Source organism: Phoenix dactylifera, chromosome 3 (assembly GCF_051530095.1).
Source record: "Phoenix dactylifera cultivar Ajwa chromosome 3, Ajwa_hap1_PhDact_Kaust_v1.1, whole genome shotgun sequence".
NCBI classification, from domain to species: domain Eukaryota; kingdom Viridiplantae; phylum Streptophyta; class Magnoliopsida; order Arecales; family Arecaceae; genus Phoenix; species Phoenix dactylifera.
In genome coordinates, this window is record NC_143192.1 from 38109235 (window position 1) to 38125279 (window position 16045).

Genomic DNA, 16045 nt, shown 5'->3' on the forward strand with positions numbered 1-16045 from the left:
GCACCAGTACGGGGTCCGGTACCGAGATGGCGAACCTTGGTCCGAAATATTTTTTTTTTAAAAAAATCTTGTTTGCATTCTTAACCCCTTTTCAAGAACACTCAAATTTTCTTTTACCTGCTTTTATTGTTTATTTTCTATTCCAAGATATGGGGTCATTTAGCCTTGAAATGAATGTTTGCTTGGAATGCAAGATTTTGGTTTTGACTGCTTGTTTCTTCATTGGCAATTTGGTGACAAGTTCTAGTGACTGTCAAATGATGTTTGAGCGTCCTTTTATTAAGGATTTCTAGGTAACACACTTCTAAGTTTTAGTTGGTTGATTTCGAGTTGGCTACCCAGTAATCTTTTAGGGTTAGTTTTTCTTTTATTGCGATAGTGCTTGTAAAGATCTCTTTAAGCTTTAGTGAGAAAAAAGCGCAGGGGGGGGGATTACTAAGAAGCTGAGAAGTGCTACTTCAAATCTATATTCGGATGTGAAGTGCTTTGTATATCAGAGTTTTCATTGCAACTGCTTAGACCACAAATTTTACAATTTTAATGACATATTTCTTGATGCAAATGTTTGTGCTGTTAATTTGAGGCGGGCATCCAATGCAAAACAAATAGTATGCCTTCGCCCTTCTGTTATCAAGAAGCAGGTTGATTGTTTCCTGAACCTGCCTAACTTGTTGAGTGCATGATTGTCCATATTTTACTCTTTGGCACATGCTTTTGTAGCGAATGGTTAATCTTCAACCAATGCATACTATTATCTTAATTTGCAGATTCCTTCAGTTTCTCACATTGGCTGTGATGGCATTTTCTTTTTGTTTGCTTCCCCTAAACTCAGGGAGAAAAGAGCCTATTTGCTTTCAAAATGGAGAATCAAAGGTGGAGTTCTTCTAATAGGCTATGCTGCTTTCCGAAACTTGTCACTTGGAAGGCATGTGAAGGATAGGCACATGGCCAGTGAAATTTGCAATGCATTGCATGTGAGTCATCAAACTTCTATAATTGTTTCTTTTATGCTCTAGTGGGTTCCTTCCATTATTTTCATTGTTACATGTCTTGATTGTTAATGTGGTTCTGGACCAGTAAGCCAGATAGCCACAATTTGAAATTCTAACTATAAGTTGTGCTAAATCAGAATTTCAAGTGTTTATTTGAACTAACGATTCTCCAAGAGAACAAATTATTCTCTTGGTCACATATATGTTCCATTTAAATTCTAGGTCCAATTTGTTGCAAAGCATTTTATACGAAGAACTGTTCAATGGATTACCATACCGATTTCTTATAAAAGACTATCTCTATTCAAGATCGCAGAGGCAGTAATGTTTAGATGTACTATAATGGATTACCCGTTCTTAAAGGTAAAGTGTTGAGTCAAAAGAAAGTGGCAGTTTTCATACTTGTTAAACCAATTTGCAATATCTCATTGCCATGTACTCATGAATCATATTCCTAGCCTATGAGTCAAAGTTTCAAGGTGGTACCATCAATTAGCATGAAAACACGTGTAATGTCAGCAATCACTACATTTTTAGATCTGAACATTTATTCATAAACCAAAGTGATTGTTTCTGCTACATAAGATGTGTAGTAGCTTTGACAACCGGCAACTGCTATTTGATTTGATCCATTTTAATAATTTCCTGCAGTTGCACTCTAAAGCAGCTAAAAATTGATTCAAAAGCACCAAAACGTTAGCAGACCCAATAAATGGTCAAAAAAATTACAAACTTCTATTATTTCTTGACATGTAAAATACAAAAGTGCAAGCATTCTGTTGGTGGTATCCCTGTTTCCAATGTGGCCATTGAGTTATAATGGATGGTTCAAAACTTTGTTAGTTAAAGATCTCTTCAAAGTGTTAAATCATTTAAATTGCCAGTAAACTAAATTACATTCGACTTCAACTGCATCAGTCAACAAGTTCAGCAAGATATTAGTTTAGTAATTTAATGTTGGAAAAATCTCTTCCAATAGTTTTTTCCTGTCTATTATTCTCACTATGTTTTCTGGCATTCCTTATCTAAATAGTTTCACAATTTGTGATGGTCCTGATTCTATTTTCAGTATGGACCTGATATACTAGTTTGTGATGAGGCCCATATGATCAAGAATACGAGAGCTGATATCACCCACGCTTTGAAACAAGTAAAGACACAAAGAAGAATAGCATTAACTGGATCACCCTTGCAGAACAATTTGATGGAGTATTATTGCGTAAGAAGCTTCTCATTTTGTCTTCTTTCTTGTTCATTTTTTTGTCTTTTGTAATAGGCAAAACCACATTTTTTATGTTTTGGCCTAGTCACGACTTGTTTCATTGCAGATGGTTGATTTTGTAAGGGAAGGATATCTGGGAAGTAGTCAGGAATTTCGAAACCGGTAAAACCTTCATTATCTCTTGCTGCATTTGATGTCAATATAGTGTGATATTCATCAACAGATACCTGCTTTCGACCTCTAATCACCATCTGCATGCAGGTTCCAAAACCCCATAGAAAATGGGCAGCATACAAATTCTACTTTGGATGATGTAAAGACTATGAACCAAAGATCACATATTTTATACGAACAACTTAAAGGATTTGTCCAGAGGATGGACATGAATGTGGTGAAGAATGACCTCCCTCCCAAAACTGTTTATGTCATCACTGTTAAGCTTTCTCCATTGCAGAGGAAGTTGTACAAAAAATTTTTAGATGTGCATGGGTTTGCTAGTGACAAAGTTTCTTCTGAGAAAACAATTAGGCGGAGTTGCTTCTTTGCTGGTTATCAGGCGCTGGCTCAGGTATAATCGTAGCTAAGGACCATATTGTTAGAGTGTGCCTAGAGTTTGATCAATATGTCTGTTAGACTACATTGTCGCTGACCATGAATGGAATGCATGCTTTAATGTGTAGATATGGAACCATCCTGGTCTCTTGCAAATGGCCAAAGAACATAGGGATTCCTTGAGACGGGAAGATGCTGTTGAGAACTTTCTTGTGGATGACAGCTCTAGTGATGATAACATGGAAACTGACTTAACAAATGGAGGTATTATGCTGCTTGTAACGTTTCATAGATACCTGTTTTTCGCTTTCTATTTTGCAAGTTATAATTTGAAAGATTCCGTTATTGGCATAATTTTGTTTGCATCTTTTTAGTTTTGTTATTTTGATTTTAAAAGTGTGGTTCTTTGGTTGACCTGGTAACATTATGTCAGATTGGGTTTCTGATTATTTGGCATTTTCACAACCAAATTTTAATTCAGATGAGTTACATAAGATATTTATGAACAAAAATAACTTACGTAAAAATATCAAATATGAGTATTTATTTTAATTCAGAAAAGTTTCAGAAGATATTTATGAGCAAAAATAACTTAAGTGAAAATATCAAATATGAATTTAGTGGGATAGAGTAAGAAATAAATGGTATTACACAGGATGCACAGGGAAAAGTGGTGGGCCTTTGAAAAAAAATATTTAAAATTTGTAGGTGGGTGTTCCATGTTTTAATATATTCAACTTCTAGTGGATTTTGCCAGTTAGTGTAAACGAACATTCCTTGGTGGATATTCACAGTACTTTAAAATTAAGGGATTAAGATGATGAATTGATGATAATATGACACAGTTCACTTCCATACTATGATAATTGTGGTCCCGTAACTTTGCAGTTTCCTTTAGCCTTTAGAACATGCGGGGATGTCTGTCTTGGTATATACATGGGTTTCTCAAACTCAGCTCATGCTCAAGCATGAGCTCAAGCTTGGCTTGCATTAGCTTTGAGCCAAGCTTTTATCTAGGTATGCTGAGCTTCCCTTTCTTTTTGCAAGTGGATTGTGTTTAAGCTGTCGAAACTGTTTGAGCTGGGCTTGTTTTCTTACCGAGCCAAGCCTGAATGAGTCATTGTCAAGCCAATCTTGAGCTGCATGTCAGCAGCTTGGATTGTTTGCAGCTGTATCAGTGGGAAGGAAATATTCAAGATTGGGAAGCTTTGTGTATCAGAAAATCTGCCTAGCTGCTATTTTTTTTACTCTCTTTCATGCTCCTTCTACATAAACTTCAACTTTACATGGGCTTTATCAAGCAGATAACTTCTGCAGGTGTTCAGAGAGACCCTTAAATTCCATGATATCACTTATATCAGGAAAATTAGCCCCTCAATATTACCATGAAATTATCATTCCAATACTGACAGATTAGCAAAACCCAGTTGGATATCACCAATCGCTCTCTCATTTTTTTATGCATTATGGAACCAATCTTCCAGCAACAATTTCCAGAATTTGGTCCATTATCTCGATCTCACAACATACAGCCTCTACACGATGCATTGGATGTGCACCACAAGCATTGGAATGCATTCACAGGAACCAAACAAAGTTCTGCAGAAAAATTTAGACTTCTGAATAAGATAACCTAGATCAGGAAAAACTACATCAAGCCTATACAAATATGAATGGCTAGGAGAAAAGGGCATTTTGGACATACGTTCAACAATGCTTCCCATGTCAAGCTTTAGTGAGTGGTCATTTAAGTACTGCAGAGGAACGGGTTGTTGAAGTTATATCTGCAAGACCTGTTCAACATCAAATGTCGGTGAAACCTCTTGCATGTGGTGGAATTTTTGAAGTTGGGTGCTGCAACATAGATTAGATGGCAACGATGCAACCTTTTCACGAACCTTCATGTGTCATGACAAAACAAAATGAACACTTGGTTTTGGACTAGTGCAATATAACGATAAAGTGTCTTTTAACAATGTTTCCATGAAAAAACTATAGTTCCAGAATACTTGTTCTATGTTGTTCCTAATCTGCTTATACATTCCATGCCAGCTGAGGTAAGTTGATTGGGGCAGCTTTTGTATAGCCATATTTTCCGGGAGCCTTCTCCGAACGCCTATATATCTTTCAACACAATACTTGAAATATAAATGCATAATTTGTTTACTATCAAACATAGAATATGAGTGCCTTGGGTTTATATTTACTATCAAACCTTTGCCAATTTACTGATTTAAGTTGATAAACAAAGGTGGTTGTTAGCTTGTTTTATTATGGTAGAAAGGAAGGTCTGATGGAACATAAAATTATGTACTCTAAGGATGATTTATGTGAAAAGAGAAGAATACTGCAAGCTACTGGATTAGGCAGGACATGCTGGGCCTTGCTAAGGAAGCCTGATATGAGAGTCATGTCATGAAGACATTGTTGGCATGCTCCATGTTGTCTCCCATACCCTGAGCAAGGTCTTTGTCAAAAATATGTTCCATAATTGATGAGAATTTGAAGTCTCATGTATATTTTCTTATATTATATGCTACGTTGCTAAGACTTGTAACATTTCTTTTATGACATCACATTGTAGGCACCTAGGTGTATCATAGTCCCACATTGACCAATAAAAAAGATGCAATATAGGTTTATTAGCCGGGGCCAGTCCTCCTCCCAACAATTTAAGTTTCCAGGCAATAAGTTCATGATAAGTGTTATCAAAGTCAGCCCCATCGTGTGCCACAACCTTTATTAGTCATGCAGGCCCCTCACTAAGGGATAGCAGGGTCAAGGAGGGCTCAGTAGGGTTGAGTAGGACCTAGGCCATGGGTGGGCCCTCCTCTCTTGAGTAGGAACCAACCATAACGAGGGTGTCACAAGCTGGGGTAGTGGAGATTGTCATAGTCCCATATTGACTAATAAAAGGGGCTCTACATGGGTTTATTAGCCTGGGCCGGTCCTCCTTTTAAGAGCTTAAGCTTTTGGACTATGAATCCATGATAGTAGGCAATCTTCTAGTTGAGATCTATAAAGGCAACAGAAGCCTCGGTAGCAAGCTGCCAAAGTGCCTACGTGGGACATAGCACTTGTCTAAACGGATGAGCTTGTAAGCTATTTTGATAATGTAAGGAAACTGTTTTTTTGTGCACTTCTTCTGTATTGTTGCCATTAATACTAAGACGTGACACTTCTAAGTGAGATGAGGATATTTTCCATCCTTATGATGTTGAAAAGAGCCCTTAATAGACTTTTATTTATACTTTCTACTATTAATATTTTTTCCGTGTTGGGTGGACTTTTTTCTAATTTTTCTTACTGTTTCTGTATTTTCATATGTGAAGGGTTGTTCTGTTTTAACTAGAGACTAAAATGTAAAAATGTTTATTGGTATGTGCAGAGAAGCAGAGGATGAAGAATGATTCGTTGAATAAGAAAAGTGATACTATTTTTTATCATGAGGTACTGCTGCAATTTTTTCTCCTTTCTAAGTTTTTATTTTGTTTCAGACTAGTCAAGCCGGTTTAGTTTTTGGTAGTTTCAGTAGTTCGGGCTACTGTTTGGTGGAAATAAAAGAAAATGATAACTAATGATAAACAAGTGAAGGATCAAAGTAGATATCATTTTGGATTATATTATACCATTTTGGACCTCTACATATATCATTCTAATCAATGTCATCGGACCCGAACAAACAGATCAACCTGTTGAACCATTGACCATTAATATGTTCAAAAAGATGGACCAATTAAAGATAAAATGAGAATGTTCGGAAAATATGAGGAATCTTGACTAAAGACTCTCTCTCCTCCCTCAGAAAATGTTCTCTTATTAAACACACATCTCTATATTCTTCTGACTAGTGACTTAAGAAGAAGAGGGGAAATGAAACCAAAATGAGTATTTTAAAAAAATCTGCTCTAAAGAATTGAGATTTTTGAGATTACAATTATCCCAGATGGTCCAACACTAGCAGAACCATAGAAAAATAAAAATTTAGAGATCAGTGATGGATAAGAGTTAGCAGTTGACTGGGTAAAGGAAATGATATGTGATGGAGGGAAGAGGAGGGCTGAGCTGATGAAGGGAAGACAGCCTCAGGTTAGCTGGGGCCTGTCTTCCTTTGTCGCTCACCTTAGTCCACTTGTCTTTGTTTGGACTGAGGCTTCACAATGAGAAGAGTCTTCGTAGCTTTGAAGATTAATCCCATTAAATGATCATAATGCCCTTTGTGTCATAAAAGAAAATAGATTAAAGATGAGCATATTAGTCTTTTGCCATTTGTATTCTATCTGGCCTACCTATTAAAACCAGCTTGCATCATCTGTTCAGCAGAAACAGACTGACTGGTTTGAGAGGCTTGGGATAAGTTTTTGACCTATTACAGTCCTTTACTGTTTGATGACAAATTAACTTAATATCTAAATTTTATCATGCTGGGATAACCAAGCCTATGACAAAAGGTTCTCTAAATTTGTTTGGTGGATAATATGACATGCTTCCAGATATCCACAAACCTTTCAATGTTGAACCTTAGTCTTGAAAAAATGCTTTTCGGAATTAAAAGAAATGATAAGAGGACTAGCATGAAACCAAAAAGTTTCAGTTCCAGTTTTAGAGTTGCAGGCTGAAACTCAAAATCACAAGCAGGATCTTAATTGATCAGTGAGTTTTTGTATAAAATATATTGTGCTATAAGCTATTCATATTTCTTAATTCTTTTGCTTAAGGCACTTTTATGTTATTTTAGGAAAGTGACTGGTGGGAGCATCTTCTAGACGAAAAGATATACAGGGAAGTTGATTACAGTGGTAAAATGGTTTTACTACTTGATATCCTCTCCATGAGTTCTGAGTTTGGTGATAAGGCATTAGTTTTTAGCCAAAGCTTGACAACTCTAGATTTGATAGAGTTGTTTCTATCAAAATTACCAAGGAAAGGAAGAGAAGGCAAGTACTGGAAGCAAGGCAAGGATTGGTATAGGTATGTCTAGACTCTAGATCTTTTTAGTGAAAAAGTAAAGTGTTATTCTTACTTTTCTGGGATATCAACTGGGCAGTAACTTTATATGAACTGCTAGCATTATTGCTTCATTAGTCAATAATATGTGATAGTCATGTTGTAACGATATTCATCATTCTTATTTCATTCCATTTTAATTGCACTATCTATTCATTTGTTGATATGGTATACTTTGAAACTTTTCACTTTAGTAGCTCCTGACATGACACAATTTGCCAGTTTGCCTGAAAATGAAATATGACAATTTTTTCTGTAAAGATTTTGACTCATGCTCATATTTTCTCTTGATTTTTCACTATGAAGGCTCAGGTTGTGTGCTACTTTAATTTTTATCTTATTTTACCTTCGACTTGAGATCAGTTTCTTATTGATTGTATCAATTAGGCATCCTCTCTAGAACTGATTTGATGTGCTCATCGTAGAGCAAATGATAGGTTATGGCTAATTTTGGAACTGGTGGCTTTGTGTGGTTTGTCATTTACTTAATCCATGTTGACTATTAAGTAAGATTTATTTCTAAATGTCTTAGAGTTTCCTTCTTAGGAAACCCTCCAAGTATTTTGGTTTTGGTTATATGGTGATTGACATTCATTTGATTGTTATGGTGTTTTTATATGGCCATATATTTCATTTCCGGCAAGACATTTTCTTATGTTGTTGGAGTCATAGAGCATTTTTTTGTCATCTCCAAAGAGTAATTCTTGGAAAACCCTTTTAACTTAATTTTACATAATTTTCTTAATTTTTCAATGTTGCAAGTCTTTTCTCTAAATTATTTTATGTATGGCCTTAGCCTACAGAAGGATCACATTACAACGAAATGTAACATTAGGGATTTAATTGGAAACTTTTGAAGTGGAGGGGTTGTAAGTGAAGCATGTAGAAAGTCAAGGGGGGCAAAGGTATTTCCCTAAAAATTACTATGCCTTGGATGCAATAAGTTTTCAAATCAATTGCTAGAAAATGATTTCAAATAATTAAGCAGATTAGCTAGAAATTTAAGAACTGAAGCAGTTTTTAGTGGCTAAACAAACTGAATGTTTGCTTTATCATTAAATGTTATAACTGCATAACAGTTAAGCAACTAGTTAGGTGGTTGTTTTTGATATTGCTAATAATAATGATCAGCTGTTTCATGTACGTGCCTTGCACAAATAGATCTTTGTAGGTGATGAAAAGAAAATGTTGGGCAAATCCTGATCTCATCAGTTTATTGGATGATGTGTTTTTGGGCTAATCATGTTTCTAAATTAAGTTTTCTTTCTGAGCAAATTTGATGATCAAGTGCCATAACGAAAAAAATACAATGAATCTTCTTTAGTGCATTACCATCTCTACAGAGACATAAGAATGACTTGACCTGTTAATGCATTGAACAGGCTAGATGGAAGCACACAGTGTTCCGAAAGGCAGAAGCTTGTGGAGAGATTTAATGAGCCCACGAATACAAGGGTGAAATGTACGCTGATATCAACGCGGGCTGGATCGCTGGGCATCAACCTTCATGCTGCTAACCGTGTTATTGTTGTTGATGGTTCATGGAATCCAACCTATGACCTTCAGGCTATATATCGGGTTTGGAGGCATGAATACAATCTAGAATTTAGTTCCTTTTCTTGAAGTCAACCTGATATGTCAAGATTTCATCCTTCTTATATTTGTATCACCTTCTTGCAGATATGGGCAAAACAAACCTGTCTATGCTTACCGTTTAATGGCACATGGAACCATGGAAGAAAAGATATATAAACGGCAGGTAAAGTTGAATGCAAATACATGCCAAATGACTGATGTTTCATTATTATCATATGCTGGTCGTTAATCTGTGAAGTGTAAACTAAATCATCATGAGGTTGTATGAAAGTGTAGGAAGGATGAGGGTTATCTTTGTAAGTTGTAGCAACTATTACAGAGCTAGGCTGGTATGAACAGGTGACAAAGGAAGGGCTTGCTGCAAGGGTGGTGGATAGACAACAAATACATAGAACCATGTCCAAGGAAGAGATATTGCACCTTTTTGACTTTGGCGAAGATGAAAATTCTGACATGCTTGAACAGAAACAAGAAAATCAAGTTTTACCCAATAAGGATACAAGTGGTGAAATTGGATGTTCATGGGGACAGAAATCCTTGCCTCTTTGTCATGGAGCTAGCTGTACTGACAAGATCATGGAAAGCATCTTTAGTAGACATTATCCTCGGTAAATTTTTCTAACCTTTTCCCATAATTATGTTTTATGAACTGACTCTATTTTCTTTACTTTTGGCTTTGTTGCTTTTCTCACATGTGTATTCTTGCCACGCGTTTCAATTCTTCAATGTTTTTCTTTGAGGCTCTGTTACCATTTAGAACTTTTGGAATTACATTATTAACTCCTATTTTTTTTAATTTTTGAATCTGAACTTGAAAATACCATTCATTATATATTTTCGTTGATATTATAAATTTAGAAGGTATATTCAGGACTGGAATGTGAATTTTATTGGGTTCTCTGCAGCTGGATTGCAAACTACCATGAACATGAGACCCTTTTACAAGAGAATGAAGCAGAGAGGCTATCAAAAGAGGAGCAAGACATAGCCTGGCAGACTTATCAAAGATCATTGGAGTGGGAAGAGGTACACAGGACAGTTTTTGATGATTCTGAGAGAAAACTAGTTGCAGATGATCCTGTCAAGAAAAAACTAGTTGCAGATGATGCTCTTCCAGAGAGCAGTGTTCCTCAACAAACAAAGGGCAGCTCAAGAAGCCGCTCCGTTAACCAAAGAAAGTGTACCAACCTGGCTCATTTGCTAACATTGAGAAGCCAAGGCACTAAATCCGGCTGCAGCACCATCTGCGGAGAATGTGCACAGGAGATCAGCTGGGAGAACCTTAACAGAGATGGGAAGTCTAGGTGAGGTTGTACACTGTTCATGTGTATGTATTCTGCATTTTTTTTTCTTTTTGTAAATTCAGAGCGGCATATAGTGGAGTTTAATTTTTAAAGGTTCATTCATAGTTAAGAGACAAAATTTAAAAGGTGGTTTAATTAATGTATACTTTGTTAATAAATCACATTGTGGTCTTGACAGCATCATCTAACCCATAAGTTTTCCTTGAGAAGTGGCTGCTTTTAGGCATCCTGCCTACCTTTTCAAATCAGAGTTTTCAATCTCAGCAATGCCATCAATGCATTAGATCTACCTTTTTGAAGAATTTGGCACCTATTGTTATTGGTGCAACCAATAATTGGTGCTGTTTCTTACCTTCACCTCATTTGGTTTAGTTCCCAAATAGTTAGTTGTAACACTGAAACTGTAATCATATGCAGTCCCCTGTCTATATATTCCACCATCTACAATAGGCCTCAAGCCCTTGAACTCAGTTATACTGGATGAAGAGAATGTCTGGCTTGTTTGTTGAGGAACATAATTAGACCTTTGTGTGGTCACACCAAGTGTAGAAATGCATAATTGTGACGTTTCCTGCTTGAGATGTATACTTTTGTTAACCATAAAAGATGGAGTACGGCACAAGTTGTGATAGCATTCCAAGGCCCTCTCTTCCAAGAGCTTTGATTTATCATTGAAGATGGAGAAATGCACCGGTGTATTGTATTTCTCCTCTTTTTTCTGTCGCCAATGATTGTCTAGAAGTTAAATCCGAGCAATCAATACATAAACATGTGCATATGTACTTATGTTTGTGTAATTTTACATGTATTATTACAATAGCACTTGCCTTTGTTAAGGATGTCTGCTTGCTTGCGATATGGTGCAGTTCTAATGCTGTAGTTTCAATTCTGGATGGTGAATATCATAACTTTATTTTCGTTACTTTGGTTTAAATCCCTCTGACCAGTTTAAATGTTGCATGCAGCTTATTGTTTCGGGGAACGCTTATTGTTCTCTTTGTTGCTCTTTTCTCCATGCGATTATTTCTATGCTTTTTGGTGCTTAATGACATGGTTTAAATGATAAAAATACTCTATGTTGGTATAGCTATATAGTTGAATATACGATTGGCCAAATTCTCATTTCGTCTGTTTGGTGAAGAATGCCTTTTCTGGTTCTTTTGGAATACGCGTGCTAGCACCAATTGAATGCTGGGAAGGAGGGCATGCACTCAACACCAGTTGAATGCTGGGAAGGAGGTCATGCACTCAACACCAGTTGAATGCTGTTGAGGGGAAAGCCACACTTGCGCATACTTGTACCTATTTAATGCACGCGCACGTACTAACATTAATTATGCATATGGGAGGGAGGCCACACGCATGCTGGCAGCGCTCCTGTGTGTGCATGACATTTAACACCTCTTGGATGCATTTGGGAGGGAGGCCTTTGCAAGTGCGCACGAGTGAGAGAGAGATAGAGAGAGCGCGTGCGTCAAAGTTCGCGCTCCTTGGGAGGTCTCTGAGGTATTTCGTGGAATAGGTGAGGGTGAGTGGGGATGACCGACATTGGGGGCGGTTCGACTGTGCCGGAGACGGGGAGAGCCGAGGGACCTAGAGTCTTGGCTCCCGGGGGCGAGGTGAAGGGCCATGGGCAAAGGTGGCGAAGGGAGAGCCGTGGAGACAAAACTGGTCGTGTTACCGATCCTCCCCTCGGGAGCTGGAGATGCTGCAGAGGAGTTTCTCTGAGGTGGTGGATGTCCCGGAGGAGGAGCTGGAGGGGAATCGTTCGGAGTGGCGGAACACTACGATCATAGGGAGAAGTCTAGGGAGGTACGTCCCGACGGACTGGGTGGCGAGGGAGATCAAAAGAGTTGGGCGCTTGGGATATAATGTGGAGTGTTTTGTGTTAATGGATGGTTTCTTCGCCGTCCGGTTTGCGAACGAGGATGATCGGAAGGCTGCAATGGTGAATGGTCCGTGGATGGTGGCCGGTCAGCTCCTTGCAATGGATCGGTGGCGCCCTAATTTCATCCCTGATGATGAGGGTGTCAGCCGGGTGGTCGTCTGGCTTCGCCTGCCGCGGTTGCCTTTGGATTATTGGAAGAAGCCGACCATCCTGCGTATAACAGCCAGTGCCGGTACCCCTCTGGCGTTGGATGGAGTTACAGAGCAGGGGAGGCGGTGTGGTTTCGCCAGGGTGAAGATTGCGCTGGACTGCTTAGCCCCACTCAAGCCGGGTACTCTTGTGAGGGGTACATCGAAGGGGGTAGTGGAGGTTTTCTGGCAGGGCTTCATCTATGAAAACCTGCCGGCTCCCTGCTCCAGGTGCGGTAGGATTGGGCATGCGGTGACGGAGTGTGTTTTCTCCTTGCTGGAGGTCGAGGCGGTGGAAAAAGGGGAGATTGGGGGAAAAGGAAAGGAAGCATCAGGGATGGAACCCCCGATGGCGACGAGCCAGGTGAATAGGGGAAATGATGAATCGGAGGCGTTGCCGACGTTCGGTCCGTGGATGGTCACGAGTCACTCTCGGATCCCACGGGCGGCGAAGGTGCCGGCTCGGAGGAAGGCGACAACCGAGTTAGGGGCAAGGCCGAGCTCGATGCCCACTTCTCCCCGTTCCGGCATGAAACCTGTCGAGAATAGGGCGGAAGCGGAGGCCTCTCCGATCGACCTCAATGGGTGGCAAAAGCCCACCAAGGTAGCTCGTCGAAGGACACTGGAGAAGGACGTCTCGGAAGCTAGCGGTGGCATGAACACGGCCGGACCGAGTCATCTCACCTAGGAGGTTGGCGCGGGGGTTGAGTCGAGCCTAAGGCCGGGTTCGGGCGGGACCGATCCAGAGTCGACCCGGGTTACAGACAAGGGTGCGGGCGAAACGGGATCCGGCCTAGTTCAGGATGGGGTTAGACCCGACTCCACTGACCGCATTGGTGGGTTGGGTCGGAGTCCGTTGAAGCGCAGTAGAAGCCCGGCCAGACCCAAGGGCCAGTCGCGCCCGACCTCTGCTTGGGGGGGGGGGTTTGGTCCAATGAGGAAGGAGCGGCTGGGAGGCAGCCTTCGCCGGAGAAGCACCGCCCCACTCGGTGGCGTGCAACCGACCCCCTAGGGCGGAGCGGGAGTCCAGAGGAGGCGGCAGGCCCTCTCGGCGCAAGACAGTGGGGGCAACAGGGTAGATGTTGGCCAGATCTCTCTCTGTGGCGGCGCTGTTCTCGGATCTGGGGGAGGCTTCGACGGCACGACCGACCAGAAAGAAGGAAGTGGAGGGTTCGGTGGGGGTGGAGACGTCCGGTGCTCCCCGGTTGAGCAGTGGTGCAGCTGTGTCTCTCGGCTTCCCACCGGTAGCGAAGGTATTGGAACCGTGCCAGTTGGCACAGTTGATTTCTATGCCTCCTTTGTTGGAACCGGTTGCAGGGGAGGATCCCGGGCGTAGTGGGGATGGCTGTGGTAGTAGGGTGGAGCCTGTTAATGGGCAGTTAGGGGTTTCGATTACTGAAGCAAGATAACAAGGGGAAGCCTCGGGCCAATTGGCACAGTCGGAGGGTGGTGGTGATCATCTTCGTATCTTGTCCCAATTGAAGGCTGCAGCGAAGAGGGTGAGCCCAGGTGTCTTGGCTACTGGAGGTGCTATGGATGAAGTGGTTTTTCATGATTGCAACCCCGGGGTGGTGGGTTGTGATACCCCCATGGGTGATCAATGAAGGTTCTCCTATGGAATTGCCGTGGCGCGGGGAAGTCTTCCTTTGCCCTGGCTTTTCGAAGGTTTGTGCAACAGCACAAGCCGGATATTTGCATTTTGTTTGAGACCCGTTTGTCGGGCAGGGGCCTTCAGAAGGCTAGGAGAGCGATCCCTAGGTCATGGGGATTCTATGCAGTGGAGTCTCGTGGGCTGTCGGGTGGTATAATTGTCACTTGGAGGCAGGACTCATGTAAACTGGATATTTTTCATGTTTGTGCCCAAGAGGTGATTATGGTGATCTCGGAGGGCACTAGCGATCCTTGGATTTTTGCTGAGGTGTATGCCAGTACTGATTTTAGGGAGAGACGAAGGTTGCAGGAGGAGGCATCGCAGTTGATTGATCAGAGCAACCCTTTACTGATGGCTGGTAACTTTAATTGTATTGTTGACCCTTAGGAGAAGATGGGGGGTAAGCCATTCTCTTATGAGAGGAAGGTCAAGGAATTTGAGAACTTTTTGACCTCAAATGGTTTGATTGACTTGGGATTCTCGGGTCCTAGATTCACATGGTGCAACAATCAGCAGGGTCGGGCTAGGGTTTGGTACAGACTTGACAGAGCTTGTGCGACAGCTGGGTGGGTCCAGAGCTTTCCGGATCATCGTGATACTCACCTGCCCAGGATTGCGTTCGATCACAACCCTTTATTGTTGAGTACATATGCTTTTGTTCCAGTGCACCCCCCTTCAGATTCGAGAAGCTGTGGCTCTATTACCCACGCTCATGGGAGATGGTGAGGGAGGCATGGAGCATTCCAGTGAGGGGTGATGCCATGTATCGGGTGTCCCGGAGATTGGAACTGGCGAGGAGGAGGTTGAGGAGATGGAATCGAGAGGAGATGGGTGATATCTTTAGGAGGATTGAGGAGTCAGTGGTGGCCATTGCCAGTTTACAGGATCAGAAGGCTCGAGGGGGGTCTATCGGATGAGGATGTAGGAAAGCTTAGATCACTATTGACTTTATATGATGCCCTCCTTAGATAGCAGAAGATATTTTGGAGACAGAAGGCGATGGTACAGTGGATCACGGAGGGGGACAGAAACACCAGTTTTTTCCACCAGGCGACAGTGATTAGGAGGCATCAGAGCAGGATCAGAGTTATCAGGGATGAGGATGGGCTGCAGTCGGAGGATCCGGATGTGATACAGAGGATTTTGGTGAGTTTCTTTAGGGGCAGATGGACAGAGCAGACCTCTGGAGTGAGCGTAGCAGATATTCCATCGCCAGGGGTGGGGGTCATAGAGGAGGAGTCTACAGCTTTGATCAGGCCGGTATCGGAGAGGGAGATCAGGGAGGCGGTGTGGTCCCTCGGGGGGGACAAGGCTCCAGGGCCGGATGGGTTCCCACCTGTGTTCTTTCAGCGTTATTGGATGATAATTGGATGAGACGTGACGGAGGCTATACAGTAGTTCTTCAGCACAACATTGATGGCGGCTGAGTGGCAGAGAACTTTCATCACCCTGATTCTGAAGCGGCAGGACGCTACGGAGCCGAGTCATTTTCGTCCGATCAGCCTCTGTACGACTTTGTACAAGGTGACGATGAAAATTCTTGCTGTCAGGCTGAGGGGTGTGCTTCCTAGGCTCATTAGCTCGGAGCAGGGGTCCTTCTTGGAGAGGCAGAGCATATCTGACAATATACTCATTGCTCAGAAGT

At 41.3% G+C, this 16045-nt stretch overlaps 1 protein-coding gene across 9 annotated transcripts in view; it reads left to right on the forward strand.

Moving 5' to 3' along the window:
* Positions 1-10853, forward strand: part of ATRX (P-loop containing nucleoside triphosphate hydrolases superfamily protein) — a 50848-nt gene extending 39995 nt beyond the window's left edge. For 7 of the 9 annotated variants that reach the window (XM_089929615.1, XM_089929617.1, XM_089929614.1 and 4 more), the window contains 11 exons: positions 833-974; positions 2062-2211; positions 2321-2376; positions 2476-2782; positions 2895-3030; positions 6155-6216; positions 7505-7737; positions 9156-9359; positions 9454-9532; positions 9709-9977; positions 10275-10853. In XM_089929615.1, coding sequence (XP_089785741.1) covers positions 833-974; positions 2062-2211; positions 2321-2376; positions 2476-2782; positions 2895-3030; positions 6155-6216; positions 7505-7737; positions 9156-9359; positions 9454-9532; positions 9709-9977; positions 10275-10677 — 2041 coding nt within the window. In that variant the 3' untranslated portion in view covers positions 10678-10853. The remainder of the gene's footprint in view (positions 1-832; positions 975-2061; positions 2212-2320; positions 2377-2475; positions 2783-2894; positions 3031-6154; positions 6217-7504; positions 7738-9155; positions 9360-9453; positions 9533-9708; positions 9978-10274) is intronic. The other 2 variants (XR_016399882.1, XR_016399883.1) reach the window with 1 other exon arrangement.
* Positions 10854-16045: the final 5192 nt, after the last annotated feature.